At 41.8% G+C, this 16,540-nt stretch overlaps 1 protein-coding gene across 4 annotated transcripts; it reads right to left on the minus strand.

Moving 5' to 3' along the window:
* Positions 1–1,315: 1,315 nt before the first annotated feature.
* Positions 1,316–15,701, minus strand: cgna (cingulin a). Of its 4 annotated transcripts, XM_086079332.1 has the most exons (21): positions 15,508–15,701; positions 10,899–11,548; positions 10,711–10,808; positions 10,530–10,621; positions 10,051–10,120; positions 9,888–9,980; positions 9,335–9,456; positions 9,002–9,113; positions 8,703–8,915; positions 8,067–8,215; positions 7,048–7,168; positions 6,748–6,960; positions 6,433–6,654; positions 6,114–6,362; positions 5,673–5,843; positions 5,425–5,586; positions 3,889–4,062; positions 3,681–3,799; positions 2,734–2,842; positions 2,474–2,637; positions 1,316–1,967 (listed from the first exon to the last, which is right to left on the minus strand). In XM_086079332.1, exons 2-21 carry the CDS (start codon positions 11,536–11,538, stop codon positions 1,832–1,834), a joined length of 3,429 nt encoding a protein of 1,142 aa, XP_085935458.1. In that variant the 5' UTR covers positions 11,539–11,548; positions 15,508–15,701; the 3' UTR covers positions 1,316–1,831. The 4 variants fall into 4 exon arrangements, with proteins under 4 accessions (XP_085935458.1, XP_085935455.1, XP_085935456.1 ...); XM_086079329.1 differs by having other exon boundaries at positions 10,711–11,548; XM_086079330.1 differs by lacking the exon at positions 15,508–15,701 and adding an exon at positions 11,759–11,826 and having other exon boundaries at positions 10,711–11,548.
* Between the last annotated feature and the right edge of the window lie 839 nt (positions 15,702–16,540).

The following is a 16,540-nucleotide window of genomic DNA, read 5'->3' on the forward strand; positions in this document are numbered from 1 at the left end:
TATTATTAATCTCAACCTGTTTCCTTGCAGCTCTCAGTGTGTATTTGTTAAATCAGGTGGGAAACTCTGGGGGGCATGATCACAGAAATAAGCGCAAAAAACATGGAAAAACAACAAAGCAGATCTGGATAAGAATCATGTGGATGAACACGTCTCCACTAAAAGACAACAGCAGAACTAGGAAATTGTGTTTTTTTTTGGAGGGGTTGTTTGCGGACCGTGTGTACCAATCGTGATAAACGGAAACAATCCTGCAGCAGGAGATAAGAGAGCGTAACAAAACAGTACAATATCGTGGAACCTCCAAAGCCGAATGCCCTGTAAGTGGAACAAGCTAACAGAATGACCTGAAGGGTGTTGTAAGAGGGTGTGCACACTTATGCAACCACACAAAATAGGCCCCTTTCAAATATTTCAGTTTTGGTTCAATTCCAGGCTATAGTTCACATTAGCAGCTTTTAAAATGTCTACATTGGTCTCATTTATTTATAACAAAAAAAACATGGCACAGATGAGGTCATGTATAAATCCATTATAATGCATCATTTGACACCGGTTGAGAACAGTGAGTAGCATGAATCAACGTGACTCAAAAGGTTTACAAGCTGGAAGAAATGTTTCTGACATGAATAAAAAGACATACTCAGCAACAAGCTGCTTTGTCACATCACAGCTTACTGATGAGGTGACTGGAACGTGATAAGACTGTCAACACTGGATGACATTTGATAGCTCTGCCTGAGGCAGCCTCAGACCTGGATAACAAACATGCCCTGCAATAGCATTGACAGCAACACCTGATGATCCAGTATAATTTGTCCTCTCGGAAAGTGGTCCGTAACCAGCAGGCCACATGAGCCATTGGGTAGCGGGCCCCAAAGAAAGACTGGATTTCTGTTCTTGGTGCAAACTACCATATCATAACAACTTTATTGATCTATGTAACATTTTAACTTTCTTAACTGCCAAACAAGCTGAGAGGGCAAACTTCCTGCTTCATGCTTCGATCTTTTTTTTTTTTTATTGAATCCTTTGTGCATTGAGTGAGGACTTCCTAAAAAGCTTACACATCCCTCATGTAGGACTTAGTTCTGTAAATGGATGTGTAATCCCGTCAAATGACCGCAAATATGCAAAAAATGTCCTAAAATACACACAACTACCATTACTACATAATAAAAAAATGACAAAACATTTTTAGTGAAGATTATTACTTTTTTTTTTTTTACTAAAGGCAATACAAAAGAGAGCAACATTGGGAAATTTTTGTCCGAACAGCAATAACAGCATTGTGATACATTGACGACCCCCACTATTAAAGTACAAACCTATATTAATACTTTATTTGACATATAAAAAATAAACAATACATTGCAGCAAGTGTTCTTCCGCGCTAATTTGTTCAAACTGGATACAAAATTAACCTATAACATGTTAAATACAGACAATTACAAAAATTGTCCTGATCATTATTTCTGTTTTAAGGCATCATATCGTTTGTCTTTATGTAAAATGAATGCATAGAAAATGTGCAGTACTGGCTGTTATTTTGCATTAAAATTAAAACAACTCTATAAAGAAATAGTGAAGCAGCAACAGTGCTTATGGTTCATTTTCAGTCTACTTCTGTACCAAATATTGCTTGCATATAAAGTACGTATGCTGTTAAGGAAACCACCTTGAGCACATAGGAAGTTTGGCTTCCTTCAATTCACTCCCATGTGGAGAAGAACGCTCACCCCACTAACCTTAATAACAATCCCTCCTGGTCTGTAGTGCAACTGCCTCAGCCAACTCGGCCAAAAACACGTGTACGCTAGCTACGCTGCTTTCAACAAGAGCTGGTCTGGAGGTTGCCCTCGGTGAGGATGGACGTGATGGTGGACGAGTCGTAAATGCTGTCGTCATCGTCTGAGCTGAGGGCAGACGAGTCCAAAGCGGGACGCATGGTGGCCTTCGTTTTCCGTCTGAAATGCATAACAATCAGTGTATTTAAATCATTTCTAGAGCAGCCTCCTGCATAATTTATTTACTTTGTAGTCAAGTATGAGCATTAGTGTGAATAATCTCAATATAAAGTTGCACTTAAAAAAAATGGCTATACATGGCATTTGGTTTTATTTTAAGCTTCTTGAGCTTCCACTTTCTACTCTGCTCAGGAAATTGACAGAGCTCCCGCTGGTGGCCATGGCAAGAAACTACACTCAAACATGATCCCCGAGGCTTTCTGAGTAATGCAACTAGATCGGCGTGTGTTGAAATCTTTTAAGCACATTGTGAAACACATCCCACACACTGAAAATGTCTTCCAGGTGTGTGAGGAGTGTGCACCACAATAAAGGTATCTGATTGCCCGGGTGATGGCGTCATTCACATGTGATTTCACTTGTCGTGACGCAAAGAGGTGCTGCTTAACACACCCGTTAGTCGCTACCTGTTGAGGCAAGTGGTACCCAAAAAAGGGAAGGCTTACTTGAGTTCCGTTTCCAAAGCGGTGACCCGCGACTGCAAGGCTTCTTTCAGCTCCGTCTGCTCCTCCATGTCCCTCTGAGCCTTCCTCCTCAGCGTGTCAATCCTCTCCAACTCCGTCTCGCCCTCGTCCACCTGCCTCTTCAGAGCCTTCACTTTTAGAGAAAGCTGCAAGGCGACAGACGGAAGTGGGGGAGGGGGGCAGTTGATGAGCGCTTAACCCCCTGTGTCGGAAGTACCGGTAAACATTAAAAGCGCGCTGACCTGGTCCTTCTGCTCAGTGTGCGCTTCTCTCTCCTCGTCCAGCAACATGTTCAACTCTTTAAGCTTCCTCTCCAGACGACGCTGAGACGCCAAAAGTGAATTCTTCTCCCTTCACAAGTGGATAGAGAAGCAACAGTGATCATACACGTAGGTTCCTCTGCATTAGCGCACAAAACAGGACCCGTAGAGGCATTTTTTGGATAGAATTGGTGAGGAAAAAAAATCAAACACCTTCGGGGTCAAAAATGCTCTCCTGCATGGATTAAGGCAGAAAAAAATATGACTGAAAAAGATGATGCAACTCCATATCGTACTCTATTTCCACTTCTTGTGGGTTTATTGGCCAAGTGTCGCAATACATTTACCTATAGCAAAGAAAGAACTCTATTCCTTGGTGGAAAACCAATTCTATCTGGGACCAAAATCCTGACAATTTAATACTCCTCTAAGATAAGATGAACAGTCAAATGTAGCGAATAGTATTAGTCACCAACTGTTTAGCTACTATATTTGATATTACTTGTTACAAGAGATATTGTTTCATTTATATATTTACCATTACATGAGTGGTTAACTTGTTTTCGTTGTGATAGTGATTAACACGTCTGCCTTGCATGTTCTCGTGTTTGCATGAGTTTTCTCAATGTACCCTAACTTCCTCCATTCAAAAAACGTAATGCATTATAGGTAAACTGAGGATTGTCCACAGGTGTGAATGCTTGTTTGTCTTTACAGTATCTGCCCTGCAATCGACCAATCCAAGATGTAATGGATGGATGGCATTATGTCAGTGATTAATTTCTTATTTACACTTGACTGACAGCTAAGAATGTTAAAAATCACATGTCGAGTAATGTTATGTGTAACAGCTTAGAATGTTCAATAGAATGTACAGTTAAAGTATTAAGAAGAATTGATTAACATGCATTCTTGACTGATAACAGTACCTGTCCTCAGAGCGGAGACGTTCCTCAAGCTCCTGGATTTTGCTCTCCAGCTGCGAGGCCCCAGCTGAGGAGCGAGACTGGCCCTCCATGTCGGCGACACGACCCCTCAACTCCTTGAGCTGTAGCGACACAACCAAATAAGTAGAGTCTGACAACACACGGAGCAAAAACCAAATAAATGAGTTGTTGATGTTTAATGTGGACTCACATGTCTCTCCATGGCGTTCTTGTCCAACTCAAGGTCCTGTTTAGATGAGCGCTCCTGCATGAGCTCAGAGCGCAGCTGGTCAATCTGGTCTCTGCTTCTGGACATGCGCTCTGTCAACATCTCCGCGCTGCTCTTCTCCTCCTCCAGGTCCAGTTCAAAGCGCTTCAGTTTGTCCTGAAAGGGAGAACAGAATAAAATACAAGGTTTCCCTCCTCACCCATCAGTGCATTCACAGTCATGCCCCACAATACCTCAAAGAACTCCTCATACCAAAGACCTCGTCACGAACCCTCCGTTCTACATCCTCAAACCTCCTTCAAGCCCCCCAAAACCAAGCTCCACACTATGAGCGATTGGGCCTTCTTCTCGGTGGCTCCGAGGCTGTGGAATGCTCTCCCTGACCGCCTGAGGGCGCCACAGCCTACTGACATTTTTTTGCTACACTTTTTTTGTTTGTTTGTTCTTTTTTACTCTGTAGCACTTTGAGATTGTTGAAATATAAAGTGTATTACAAATGTATTATTATTATTATTATCTCTACTATGTTTATTCTTTAACTCATTCACTTAAAGCCATTTTCACTGAAGCAATCCCCTTCGCTACCGGCTGTTTTACTGATTTTGCAAGACCCACAGAATATTGTGTTCTATTGCTATAAAAACATGGAAACTAAGAAAAGAAATATTAGAGTCTCTTCTTTCTTCAGGAAAAAATAAATAAATTTGTATCTGTTTCTGTAATTAGCATTAGAATATAGCTATGTTTCATCAATATTCACATGGTGAAAACACTTGCAAAAAGAGCTTATTGCAACATGGTCCTGGCTAATCTCATATACTCTGTTGCCATCTGCTGGCCGTTTTGCCACCTCTTCATGTCAGAAGCTGTATCAAAGCCTACTTTGCATAAAAAAAAACACACATTAAAAACGTGTAAATACGTTTTTGGGAGTGAAAGACAAAGTATTAAAAAACATGTTCTCACGTTTTTAGGTTTGAATGAGTTAAATATGAAGTGCAACCACAAAATCACAAAAGATTTGTCTATGTCATGTTCTGACTGGTTCAATTTTCAACACATTGCCAAACTTCCAGAGAGGATTACAACATTAACATTGGAATGCTACTAATGTCTTATAACTTTAAGACCTACCAAAAGTTTGGAGATAAATATGAATAAAAAATTGAGGTTGAACTGTCATCAGATGTGACGTCAACCTGTAACCAAGCAAGAACCCTACTGATTTAGAATTATTCTCAACATACAGTTTCTGAAGTACCATCAAAAGTCAGGAGGTGTTCCTTGTCACGCCTGTACCAATCTCAATTATTATGTATTTCTTTCATACAAACCGTCACCCAATTCATGGGGTAGCTTGGGTCAAATCAGTTCTTGCATTCCAGCTAAGTGACACTGAAAATGGTAGCTTGATGGCCCCATATGGCTTATCCCACTAGCACTGTTTATATTCTCTTTTTGCATGCGTCAATCCCCTCGCATCCCAAACAGAGAAACAATCAGATGCACATATTTTACCTCCAGGATACGAATCTCCCTGGTCTTCTCGTTGAGGCTGTTTTTGTCCGCCTCATTCGCTGCCTCCAGGTGGCGCAGCCTGTTGGTGAGCATCTCTTTATCCAGCTGGTGGTTGTCCCTCTCCTCGCATGCGAGCAGGAGCTCCTTCTTCTGTCGTGACAGCTGCACGGAGTCGCAGTTATATTAGGCACGGTCACGCCAAAGTCACTGATCATCACACTTTTGACTCGTTTGTGTTTGGCACCCACCTCCTCCTCCAGTCGCCTCAAATTTGTGTGACTTCTGTCCAGTTCGGTTTGAGCGTCGCTACCGTGACGTTGCACCTCCTGCACTTCCTTGCGTGCACGCTCTCTCTGCTCCTCCAGTTGAACCCTGAGACCTTGCACTTCGCCTCTTGAGGACTCAGTGAGAGACTCAAACTGACAGCGAGACAAGAGGGCAAAGCAGGGATGAAAAGGGGATTATTTTGGTGCTTTGTGTTGACTAGTGAGCATTCTGTAGCAGTGGGGTTTGCAGAGTGACCCAGTACACTACAATATCACATTTTGCTAAAGATAATCCCAGCAAATGTGTGAGAAATAAAATTGTAAAAATCTGGATATTTGAATATCAAACACCTACAATACACAGAATAAAAAGAACACCTTTATCAAGAGGAGATAATATTTATTTTTGTCCCTCCTTCCTACCTCCTTGTTGATTTTCTCCAGAGCTCTCTCCTGCTGTCGTTTGAGCTCCTCCATCTGATTGATGGTCTGCTTGAGCTCTTCCTTATCTTTCTCAGCATCCTCCACACGCTGACCGAGTTCACGGAGCTCCTGTGTTAGGCGGGAGGCTTTTCGCTTCGCCTCATCCAGCTCGGTTCTCAGGCCTCTCACTTCATTGTGGAGGGCGAGCTCAGTGTCTGAGCTCTGTGCATTGGTGGTCAGCAGTTGAGCCTGAAGACACCACAGTCGAGTTTAGCGCAATCGTTGTGATTGATTTTAGGCTTTAAGGAGGAGCTCTCACCTCTAACCGAGATAGTTTGTCTTTGAGACGTGAGTGGGACTCAGTCTGTTCCTTCTGGGCATCTTCTAAGGACTGAAGGTCCGCCTGAGATCTACTCAAGCGGGCTTTACTGGCCTCCAATTCGCCCTCGGCTGATGACAGTTTTTCTTTGAGCTGGCTGGCTTCATTTTGTGCTTCACTGAGCTTCTGCTCCAGTTCTGAGATGGCGGATGGGTCTGGGAGCTGTGGGACAGAATAACAAGGGAAGAGAATGATTTGAGTGTACAGTATACAGAGCGTTCAGTCTGTCATTTGGGTTTCATTTTAGCAACTAACCTTTTTGTTTTTCTCCTGGGCCTTGGCACAGTCATCCTTGGCCCTCTGCAATTGGTTCTTCAGCCGGTCAATCTCATATTTTAGTTCTGCCTCTTGCTCCTGATGAACTTTTTTTATCGAGATGATCTCCATCACCTTTTTGTCAAATTCCGTCTTTTGCTTCTCTACCTCTGACTTTGTCTTCTGCAGATCAGCACTGCGTCGCTCAAGCTCCTGCAAAACATCATGACCAACAAGATGCTTGTATTTCTCTTTTAGACTCCTGTGAACCTCAGCGTGCGTGTGAGTGCGCTCCTGCACCTGGTTTAGAGTCTGTGTCTGGTTGGGGTCCGGCTTCTTTTGTTTCATAGTGCTCATTTTGTCCTGGAGCTCTTTCAGCTCCTCCTCACTCTCCTCTTTCTCCAGTCGGGTTTGCAGGAGTCTTAAATGTTAACACATAAACATAATCTAATCACATTTTTTGTATGATCACGTGCATGTAGTGTATGCATGATCATTTGTTTGATTAGCGGCTGTTGGATTACATTTGATAATGTGAGTTAATGATCAAAAGCAGTCATTACGGAATCAACATTCCCTGTTTGCACTGAACAGATCTTTTCAGGCAAAGTTTACAGTGAATGGAATTTTGAAGCTAAACACATTCAAATGGAAGAGCATCCACACAACACAACAAATGCTAAAAACATTTGGCGTAAACACAGTGAAGATTTAAACAGACAACGTTTAAAATGATCCACAGTCTTTGACAAAACTATTTAACAAAGGCCTCAATTATACTGACCAAAAATATAAACAACACTTTTTTTGCCTATGGCCCACTACTCTGGACTTGCTCACAAATCGGTCCAAATCTTCTCCTTTGCTGAGATAATCCATTCACCTCAGTACAATATAGTAAAACTGCACATTTTTTACCTTTGATTATAGACAGGCTAAGGCACACCTGTGCAATAATCATGCCATCTAATCAGCATCTTAATGTGCTTTATTTAGAAAAAAAAAGGGAGCAAAAAATTAAAAGTGTGTTGTTTAATTTTTGTTCAGGAGTGGCCCATAACTTTACACTAGTCACAAATTATGGATTCACGTTTGGAGAGCATTGATGTTACACATTTCCATATCTACACACAAAACTGCACAACTAGTGACTCTCACGTTGCTTCGTGGTTGCTGGTTGGCTCTCTGACAAAGAGAGGCAGAAACATTGAGCAAGTAGGAGGAAAGGGAAGATATGGATATAAATACATAAATTAGACAGCAAGTGCAGAACAGACATTGAAACCAAGGCAATATTTCTATAAAATCTTTCAACTTACGCTTGCTTTGTAGACCGAAGTTCATCCCTGGTGTTGTGAAACTGCTCCATCCAGTGGCCGCTCTCGTCCCTGCAGTCCTCTAACTGCTGCTGGAGAGTACGAACTGACGAATTGATACGCAAGCGCTCAGCCTCGATCCCAGCGTGAGACTGACAGAGAGGAGAAGAGTTTAAGCAAGCCAGGTACAGGTGAGAATGCCTGAGTGTGAGATGAAAACCCTACGAGCCATTTCAGGGGTGGGCGATATAGCGTATGCAATGTTTTCACAAAAATCCAATTAACGATTGTAATTGATTCTTCCCTTCTTCGGTAACAGAAAAGGCAAATAACAATGACAAATTCAAAACAGGTGTTACTCTTTTCTTTTTTTTTGCTTTATTCATTCTCATACCAATTTTTGCTCACATTTTTATCTTCTACTGAAATAATAAAAGTATGTTTTTTTTGTTCTTCGGTCTTACAATCATAACATGCATGTAAATACAATCTTTAGAAAATTAATTAAAACTAAATAAAATGAGTTGACATACTGCATGCATATATTTGTTGTTGAAGCTCAAATTAATCAATAAAATTGATGTGAATTCCAATAACGCTTCATCTGGCGCCTGTGTGTATGTGTGTGTGCACGTGTACCTGAGACACCTGCTCCATGCTGCTCCTCAGTTTCTCCATGTCAACGTTGTACTGCTTTCGGAGAGCCTCGATCTCCTTATCGTGCGTGGCCACCTCATCCTTCAGTGCTCCCTTCAGTGCCGTTAGCTCCCTCTCGCGCTGCCGCAGCGTCTCCTCCAGCTTTTGCTTCAGGTGACAGACCTCCATCATCTCAGCCTCCACAGTCACCATGTCCTGGAAACATCCCCGGGAGATTTCGTATTCATAAACCACCCGTCAAGGTAAATTGCAACTGTATGTGAGTGTTGATGTTGTTGTACCGTCTTGTTATCATTTTCTCTTCGCAGTTCATCTTGGAGCTCGGCCAGCTGGTCCTCCATCGCTCTGGCACGACCCTCTGCATTTTCTCTTTCTATGCGCAGCTGAGTCAGTCTGCAAGGGAAAACATTTTCTATTTCAACTCAATCATAATCTGCAGATTTATAGATGATATGTCTACTGTGTTTTTGTGCTAAAAATGTATAACACGACACATGGTGGTATCAACTATTTGTAAAGCGGCACCTCCTCTCTGCATGTATGTGTGTGTGTGTGTGTGCGTGCGTGCGTGCGTGCGTGCGTGTGTGTGTGTGTGTGAATATTGTGCTCCTAACTCAGACTGGGTTTCATTTAGTTCTTTCTTCTTCCGGGCCAGCGTTTCCTCCAGTTGCATATTTGCATCCAAACAGGAGTCCAGCTCATCTTTCAAAGCTTTATCGGATCGGTTAAGGGAGCCCTGCACACAAGCAGAGATGATAACTTAATAAGAACACTGGACCAAGATGGCATCCAAGCGTTAAACAATAAGCCTATAACAAATGTTAAAGCTGATGGCTATTACCCAAAGATCAATACGCAACTGGGATTAAGTTATTATGGGCTATTAGAGATTAAGACCCGCCCAATTTCCTTAAGACAATATGTAATGAGTCATTACTGAAGTTACATTCTTGTGTGTGTGCACCTCTGACCAACGCAGAGGATTGCAAGGATTAATCCGAGGATTAATTTGAAGCACACTCCACAGTATACCAAGCCCTCCTGGTTGTTGAAAAGGCATAAACACTTAAAGTGGAATCCCACTCACAACGTCATTCTTTTCTGAGTTGGTGTTGGTATTTCAAGGAGACCTGCATAAGTGTTTGAGTGTGTGTGCGCTCCACCTACCCTTCGGTCCTCCTGCATGGCACTCTGCAGCTCCGCCACCTTCCTCTTAAGGTCCCTCTTTTCTCTAATCAAGTCCGAGGGCGCTTCTTTATTCTGATGAAGATAAATGTGTGAGGAAATGTTTAAAAAAAAGTGTAAAAGCATCAATCTGAAAAAAGCAAACCTGAAGGTTCTGAATCCGCTGACAGATCATTTTGACTTTGTGCTTGATGGCAACATCACTCTCCATGGTCCTGAGGAAGAGAGAGAAAAGATAGAGGAATAAAGAGCAAAGGAAAGAAAAATATTTAGATATTAAAAAAATGTTTAACACGTGATTAATGACCACCACTTACTTGGAAAGTTTATACTGGGAGAATTCCAGTCGCAACACAGCAGACACGTCCGCATCATAATTTAGCAGCAATAAATTTAATAATAATGTACATTTTGTGGAGACTGGGGTCAAATTGTATTTTACAACTTTAAAAATGTGCAGAATTTAACAAGTTACTTCATGTTAAAGATTAGATAGCTCTTAAGATGAAAAGAAAATCAATATATACTTACATTATACTGCAATATCACATTTTATAGCCTGAATATGATCATTTATAAGAGGAGAAAAGGATTGCGTATACAAGGAGGCCGTGTAGTGTGTACCCTTCTCTGAGGATGCTATATATGGTCTGCATGATCTGCTCCTCCTCCCTGCTCATCTCTGCACTCTGGTCTAGCAAAAGGTCAGGGGTAACCTTAAGACAAAGAGAAGAAAACGATTCTTGAAATGAGGCGTCCGGCAGTGACTGAAAAGTACAGACCCTCTCATAAAAGTCATTCTTACGCGTGGCTCTGTCTCCACGGCAACATATCGCTGCTGATGAGCCGAGCGTGAGGGAGCGTTGGTGGGAACATTCTGGCTGCGTCCCGGGCTGCTGTGAGCTGAGGACGAGGGCGAAACATAGTGGTTGTTGGTGGTGCGCGCGTGCGCACCTCGGGCATCCTGGGAAGGCGATAAGCCATGCTGCTGACCTCCGCTTCTACCGTCGTCAAACCTGTTTACCAAGCGGTTGACAGCGGGTCCCTGCTGAGGCGGGCTTGAAAAGTGCCGTCTCTCACTCAGTGAACCCACTGAGCCGTTCACTTTTGCCTTATAGGAACCATCCCACATATTGTGAGCCGGTTCTCTTTCTCCTCGTACTCCCAGCCCGCTGTCCAGGTTGCCATAGCTGCCGGATTTTCCGTCCCCTGGAGGTCTAGACAGCTGAAAATCCTGATCGCCAGTCCCTCCCTCCCCGTCTCTGTCCAGGAGTGATCCGTGGGATTGGACCCGACGTAGCCCCCCTCCATCATCTGCCCCCTGTACTGCTAGCTCGCCCTTCTCCCTCCTGCGAGGGAGGCTACTGTAGCCAGAATTGGACTCAGTCCTGAGCTGAACTCCGTAGGAGTCCCCCTTCTTGCCGTCTTTCAGGACAACGTACGGCTGGCCGGCAATGCCCTGCACCCGGACCGCCACACCATACTTGGAAGAGGACTGAGACTTGGGCTTGGGCTTGGCTTGAGACCCATGTTGGCCACCTCCTGATCCTCGGGAGTCATGCAGGTCATTGATGAAGCGGATCTGGACACCGTGGTCCACCGGAGTCCTCTGCCCGGAGGATGATGTATTCATGATGTCACCACTGGAGTGAAAAGCAGATCAAATGTGAACTCTTCATTGAAACTAGATTAGTGAATTCAATCTTTTAATTGACAGATTATCTACACATACAGTATAATAAAGGAGAAAACATCTGAATTACTTGAATATCCACTTAAAATCTTATTTTACAATAAATTACAGCACAGCACAATGGAACCACTACGCCAAATAGTGTTGATCTGCACAATACCTCGTCTTCCAACAATCCTGAGAAGTCCAAACTTTGCCTGACAAACAGCAGCTAAAGGATACAAGGTTCAAACACAGTAACACTTGCTGCTTGTGCGGACTTTGTCCTCGGTGCGCCGCATTAGTGATTAACCTGAAAGCACACACCCATGTATCACTTTCGCCTGAGCCGAGCAACCAGGCCACATACTTTAGCAATCTGTCTCTTTAGACCTCCTTTACAGACAACCAAAGCAAACTTTCTCCTGTTGTTGCTCATTTAACCACTTTTCAATGTCCTTACATCTCTACACACTTCACATGAATGAACTGTACTTGATGAAATATGAGTGTTACTTAGCAAGTTTACAAAAGCCATCACGTAGACATGTCGAGCCTTATACTGACTGATCATGCAAGACTCACGCTAGGTAACTCTTGTGATCTCCTTCCTGTGTAAAACAAATGGCTAAATCCTTTTAAAGCACTCCGTTGGTGACCTCTAAACTCACTACCTTCCACTCCCTCTTTCAAGGTAAAAGACCCAAAGTGGGTTCAGAGATTTATCAACGGCAAGTTGAAGGTTTCTGTGTTCAATACTCTTGTTTCTCTCACAGACCCAAAGTCACAACAAGAAGTAACAATCGCATCGTTGTTTGGCACACAGAGCTGTCTGCTACGGATTGCTTACACAAAAACACCTTGTTACATTTGAATGCAACTCTTGGAACGTGAATGAGGGCAAAACACTGACAGTATTGTCACATGTAGGCTTTGGGACATTTCATCCCTGTTTAATTAAAATTAAAAAAAAAAAAAAGGCCATTTGACATGACATAATCTCCTCGATCTAGCGGATCTAGTATACAATAATTTAATCATTTAGGGCAGCACGATAGAGTACAATGCAGTAGCAATGAAGACTGTAGCTCAACTTCCCATAGTTGATGGGACAACTTCCCTGCAGTATAAAAGGACAGATTGTATACGCTGTCAAAGTGAGCCTGACAAATTATACACTGACCTATGACATCCTGTATACTGTTACTGTACGTGAGCGTCGAACTAAACCATGGACACACGGGAATGACACTACCACCTGCGGTATATCAAAACTACAGTAGACATATCGCGCATTAAATATGGTTAAATATTGTTGACGTTACCTTCACTAAAAACCCATTGGGAGAAAAGTCAGTCCAGATGAAATTAAACTACATGTAACATTTAATATGTGTATTATTTATTTTCCACTTCCGTGCCATTGCTGCGTTGATGACGACGCTTGTGTAGTTACCTGCTGGCTGTGTGCAAATAAGGGATGCTCTCATTAAATATAAACATATTGTTATGAGATATAGGTCACTTGAAAATACATGTTAACACTAAAAAATCTGAATCTGACATTTGGGTTCCAAGAGAAAGCAGAATGAATAAGAGTCATGGCGTCCAATTATAAAGTGAAAACTGTGAACGTTGCATAACTTAAGAGAAAGTTTGGGGGAATTGAGAAAATGCACGAAAGACCTTTGAGAATATCTAAGTGGTTGTGGTGTGACTTTGTATCATCACATTTAGTGCACAGTTAGTCGATTTCTTTTTCGCCCTCTGGGAGCTGCAGAGGAAGCCGGCGTCGCATCGCATTTGTGCAGCCGAGCATGAGTTCTGCAGCCGGTCTGTCTTTGCAGCAAGGTCAAACAAACACTATCCAACGCTGACCAATGGAATAAAGACACATCAGAAGACAGAACGTGAGCTGCCAATCAGGGGCCATGATGCTCCCATAATGTTAGAGTTAAGTGTTAAAAGCTTCAAATGCAGTGATGACACTACATATGTGCTCATCATCCAATCTATGACATTGAGAAGCCGTTCAGAGAGGGACAAGTGCGATGGGGGGACTCATTTTATTGTCCATCTGATGTGGGGCGGAAAACAAGGGCAGTAATTCTGAGAATGCCAAAACAAGAGATCGCCCCCCTTCCCTCCCCTCCCGTGCTTGTTCATTCCCCTTCTCATGACGACAACCAGGGGTCTTTGTTTGCAAATCCCTCATTTTCAGACTAAACCAAACAACCACAATGTATGTTGTTGAGCATTATCCAGTACTTAAGGATATCGTATACTGTATGTACCATAAGTTTTTTTTACAAAACGACCAGGTTCCAATAATAAGGTCAGCTCAAATGAAACTTCTGAATTTGACAGTTGTCAAAGACGAAAAACTGAGATCCAATTTTGGAGCAATGCTGAGATGTCAAGTACTCATTGCTTAAGATGTGCAGTCCACGTTTACATATTGTTTCATGAAACGTGAAAAGTTGTAGTGATAAAGCCACAGATTTGCTTGCAATATTGTTGTAATCTGGATTATCATTTACTAATTTGCTTATGCCACACTAGTTTGGACACAATTACATTAGATTTTTCAAAATTGTTTAGCCCTATTGGGGAAAGGGAAGTCTGGGCTTCCCTGCTTAAGCTGCTGCCGCCGCGACCCGACCCTAGAAAAGCAGAAGAGAACGGATGGAAAAGCTAAATAAAAAGCAAAACTCCGAATTCTTTGATACTCACTTAACTGGTGAAGTATGCTGGCGTTCTGAGAGACAGCAGCACAGCTTTTGAGATAAATTTTGCAAAAAGTCTTTAAGGGCCACATTTTAAAAAAGCAAAAAAATAGTTCATCCTTTGATGCTCACTGAACCAGTCACTCTTGACGAACTCACCAAATGAACTGTGACACATTCTTCTTGTTTTAAATCTGAGGAAAATTTGATTGTGTGATTAAAAAAAAGGTGTGGAGCTCAGCGAAACCACAGCATTGTTTTTGTGGCGCTCTGGAAACGTCACGTCAATGAGTCACCTGCTGGAAGTGCGAAAAGTTCAGAATGATACCAGTCAATCAATAGAGCAATCAGATCAATATTTGAATGTTAAATGGTGACAAAAATGCAGTTATATAAAAGATAACAATCACTCACTGATACAAACGAGCCTCCCTCCATTTTGTCGTCCACAACAAACAGCCATTTATTCATGTTAAATACAGTCACTGGCACAGAGGGAGCTTCAATGTAACCAACTAGTGCACAAATGACACATTTTAGACATACAAGTGCTCCTCTTTCCCACGTTCCTCTTATACTCTCTCATATAGGTCCCTCATGTGTGTGTGAGAGATTATGAGCCTGAGGTTTATCTGACTATTTGGCCACTTAAACACCTGCTGATAACCACTTTATTTCCATGACCAGAAATACTAAACACCATCACTTCGATGAATTTCACTGGTGCAGTGATTAATTGTACAACATGGAATATCGATTACAAAATGGCTGCCCCAAATAGGTAAATTAAACAACTTACATATATTGTTTAGTTGTTGTTTTTTTACACCTCATAAATGCCCAAGAGACAACAGGTGGGCTGCTTTATTTTTCCCTCCTTCCAAATGCTATTACACTATTGTGTTCTTTGAATGTTTTAAAACTGTTTTGACGCAATTATAATAAGCCACATACTAAATATATATTATAAACGTGAGCTGACGTGACAGAATAATTTATCCAAAGCAGAGTTAGTCACTGTTAATCACTGTTCTAACGATTCAATTGGCGTCAGCTACCACCCAAAAAACGACAATTAGTGACTTTAAAAAGACTATACATGATAGAAAATGAGCTAGGAAAAAAACAAGTCAGTGACAGCTCGTTTGCTTTACTGTCTGACAATAATGAACGTCACCGCCAAAAACAAAACAAAAAAAGTTACCTCGTACTCCTGTCGCGTTCCCTGCTCGTCGGCGTCACTGCTGTTGCTTCCCGTGTTGAATATTGAGTGTATTTTCACGGCCTCGCATCCGAAAACAAGCACGAAAGAGTCTCAAATTGACGTTGAAAGAAGTTCATTGTGCGGCGTCGGGAGCAACCTGTTACCTTCGTCTGGGATGGAACGAGCCCGCCCAGCCTCTCCGGAAGAAGCGATTTGATTGGGCGAACGGCAAAAAAAAGTAGGTGGAACCCTGTATGGAGACCGTGCCTTCTATTGGCTAAATCTCGAAATCAATCATTTGACCTGATTTATAATACAGTATGCTAAAATACAGTACTCTGACTTTTACATTAACAAGATCACTTGTGAGTAATTTCCTGCAAGAGCAATAAACGTAAAATAAAGATAATCAGTTTTCGAGACAAGTGCACTAAGACTAAGATGACTAAAGACTGACTAAACCCTGTTAGTTTCGCCTTTTTAACCAGGCGATGGCGCAATTATTTACTTTGTCTTTGTCCACATTCAAATCAGCACACGCACGTTCTCATTCAAGGCCTCTGGAACTGAGTTTGTGTTCCAATTTCATAAATAAAAACACAAAACAAAAACAAAATATTGTACAAAAAATAATATTGAAATGTTTTAAATAAGAATCATGATTATTACATGTAAATGAATCTGTTGTGCAACAACAGTAATTTCCATTAAAAGTTCCTGATTACTATATAATAAACCTTTTCTAGTATTTTGGTTACCCTGTTTTGCTGCATGATATAACCAAAATATTGGCAACAGCTCGTTAAAATCTAATGCAGTTCTATATTACAAACTACAATAAAATAATAATAATAATAATCAGAATAATAATCAGAATACTATCATTCACGTGCAGTATCAATCAAAACTAAAGATTTGAGCTTTAAGTCCGATTTTTCTTTCTTTTTTAATCTTACAATGGATGTCATTAGCTGGTGCTGGTGCAAATGTCATTGTCTATTTGTGCAAGTACTTAAAAGTGTAACACGGTTAG

This window comes from Leptonotus elevatus, chromosome 6 (genome assembly GCF_054856555.1).
Source record: "Leptonotus elevatus isolate MCC_2025b chromosome 6, RoL_Lele_1.0, whole genome shotgun sequence".
Taxonomy (NCBI): Eukaryota; Metazoa; Chordata; class Actinopteri; order Syngnathiformes; family Syngnathidae; genus Leptonotus; species Leptonotus elevatus.

Coding starts and splice junctions, on each gene's coding strand:
- cgna (XM_086079329.1), bottom strand. CDS start 11,538: ATGAATACATCATCCTCCGGGCAGAGGACTCCGGTGGACCACGGTGTC. Junction 9,114..9,334: donor CTAAATGAAACCCAGTCTGA/GTTAGGAGCACA, acceptor TTTCCCTTGCAG/ACTGACTCAGCTGCGCATAG. Junction 2,843..3,680: donor CGTCTCCGCTCTGAGGACAG/GTACTGTTATCA, acceptor CCACTTGTGAAG/GGAGAAGAATTCACTTTTGG.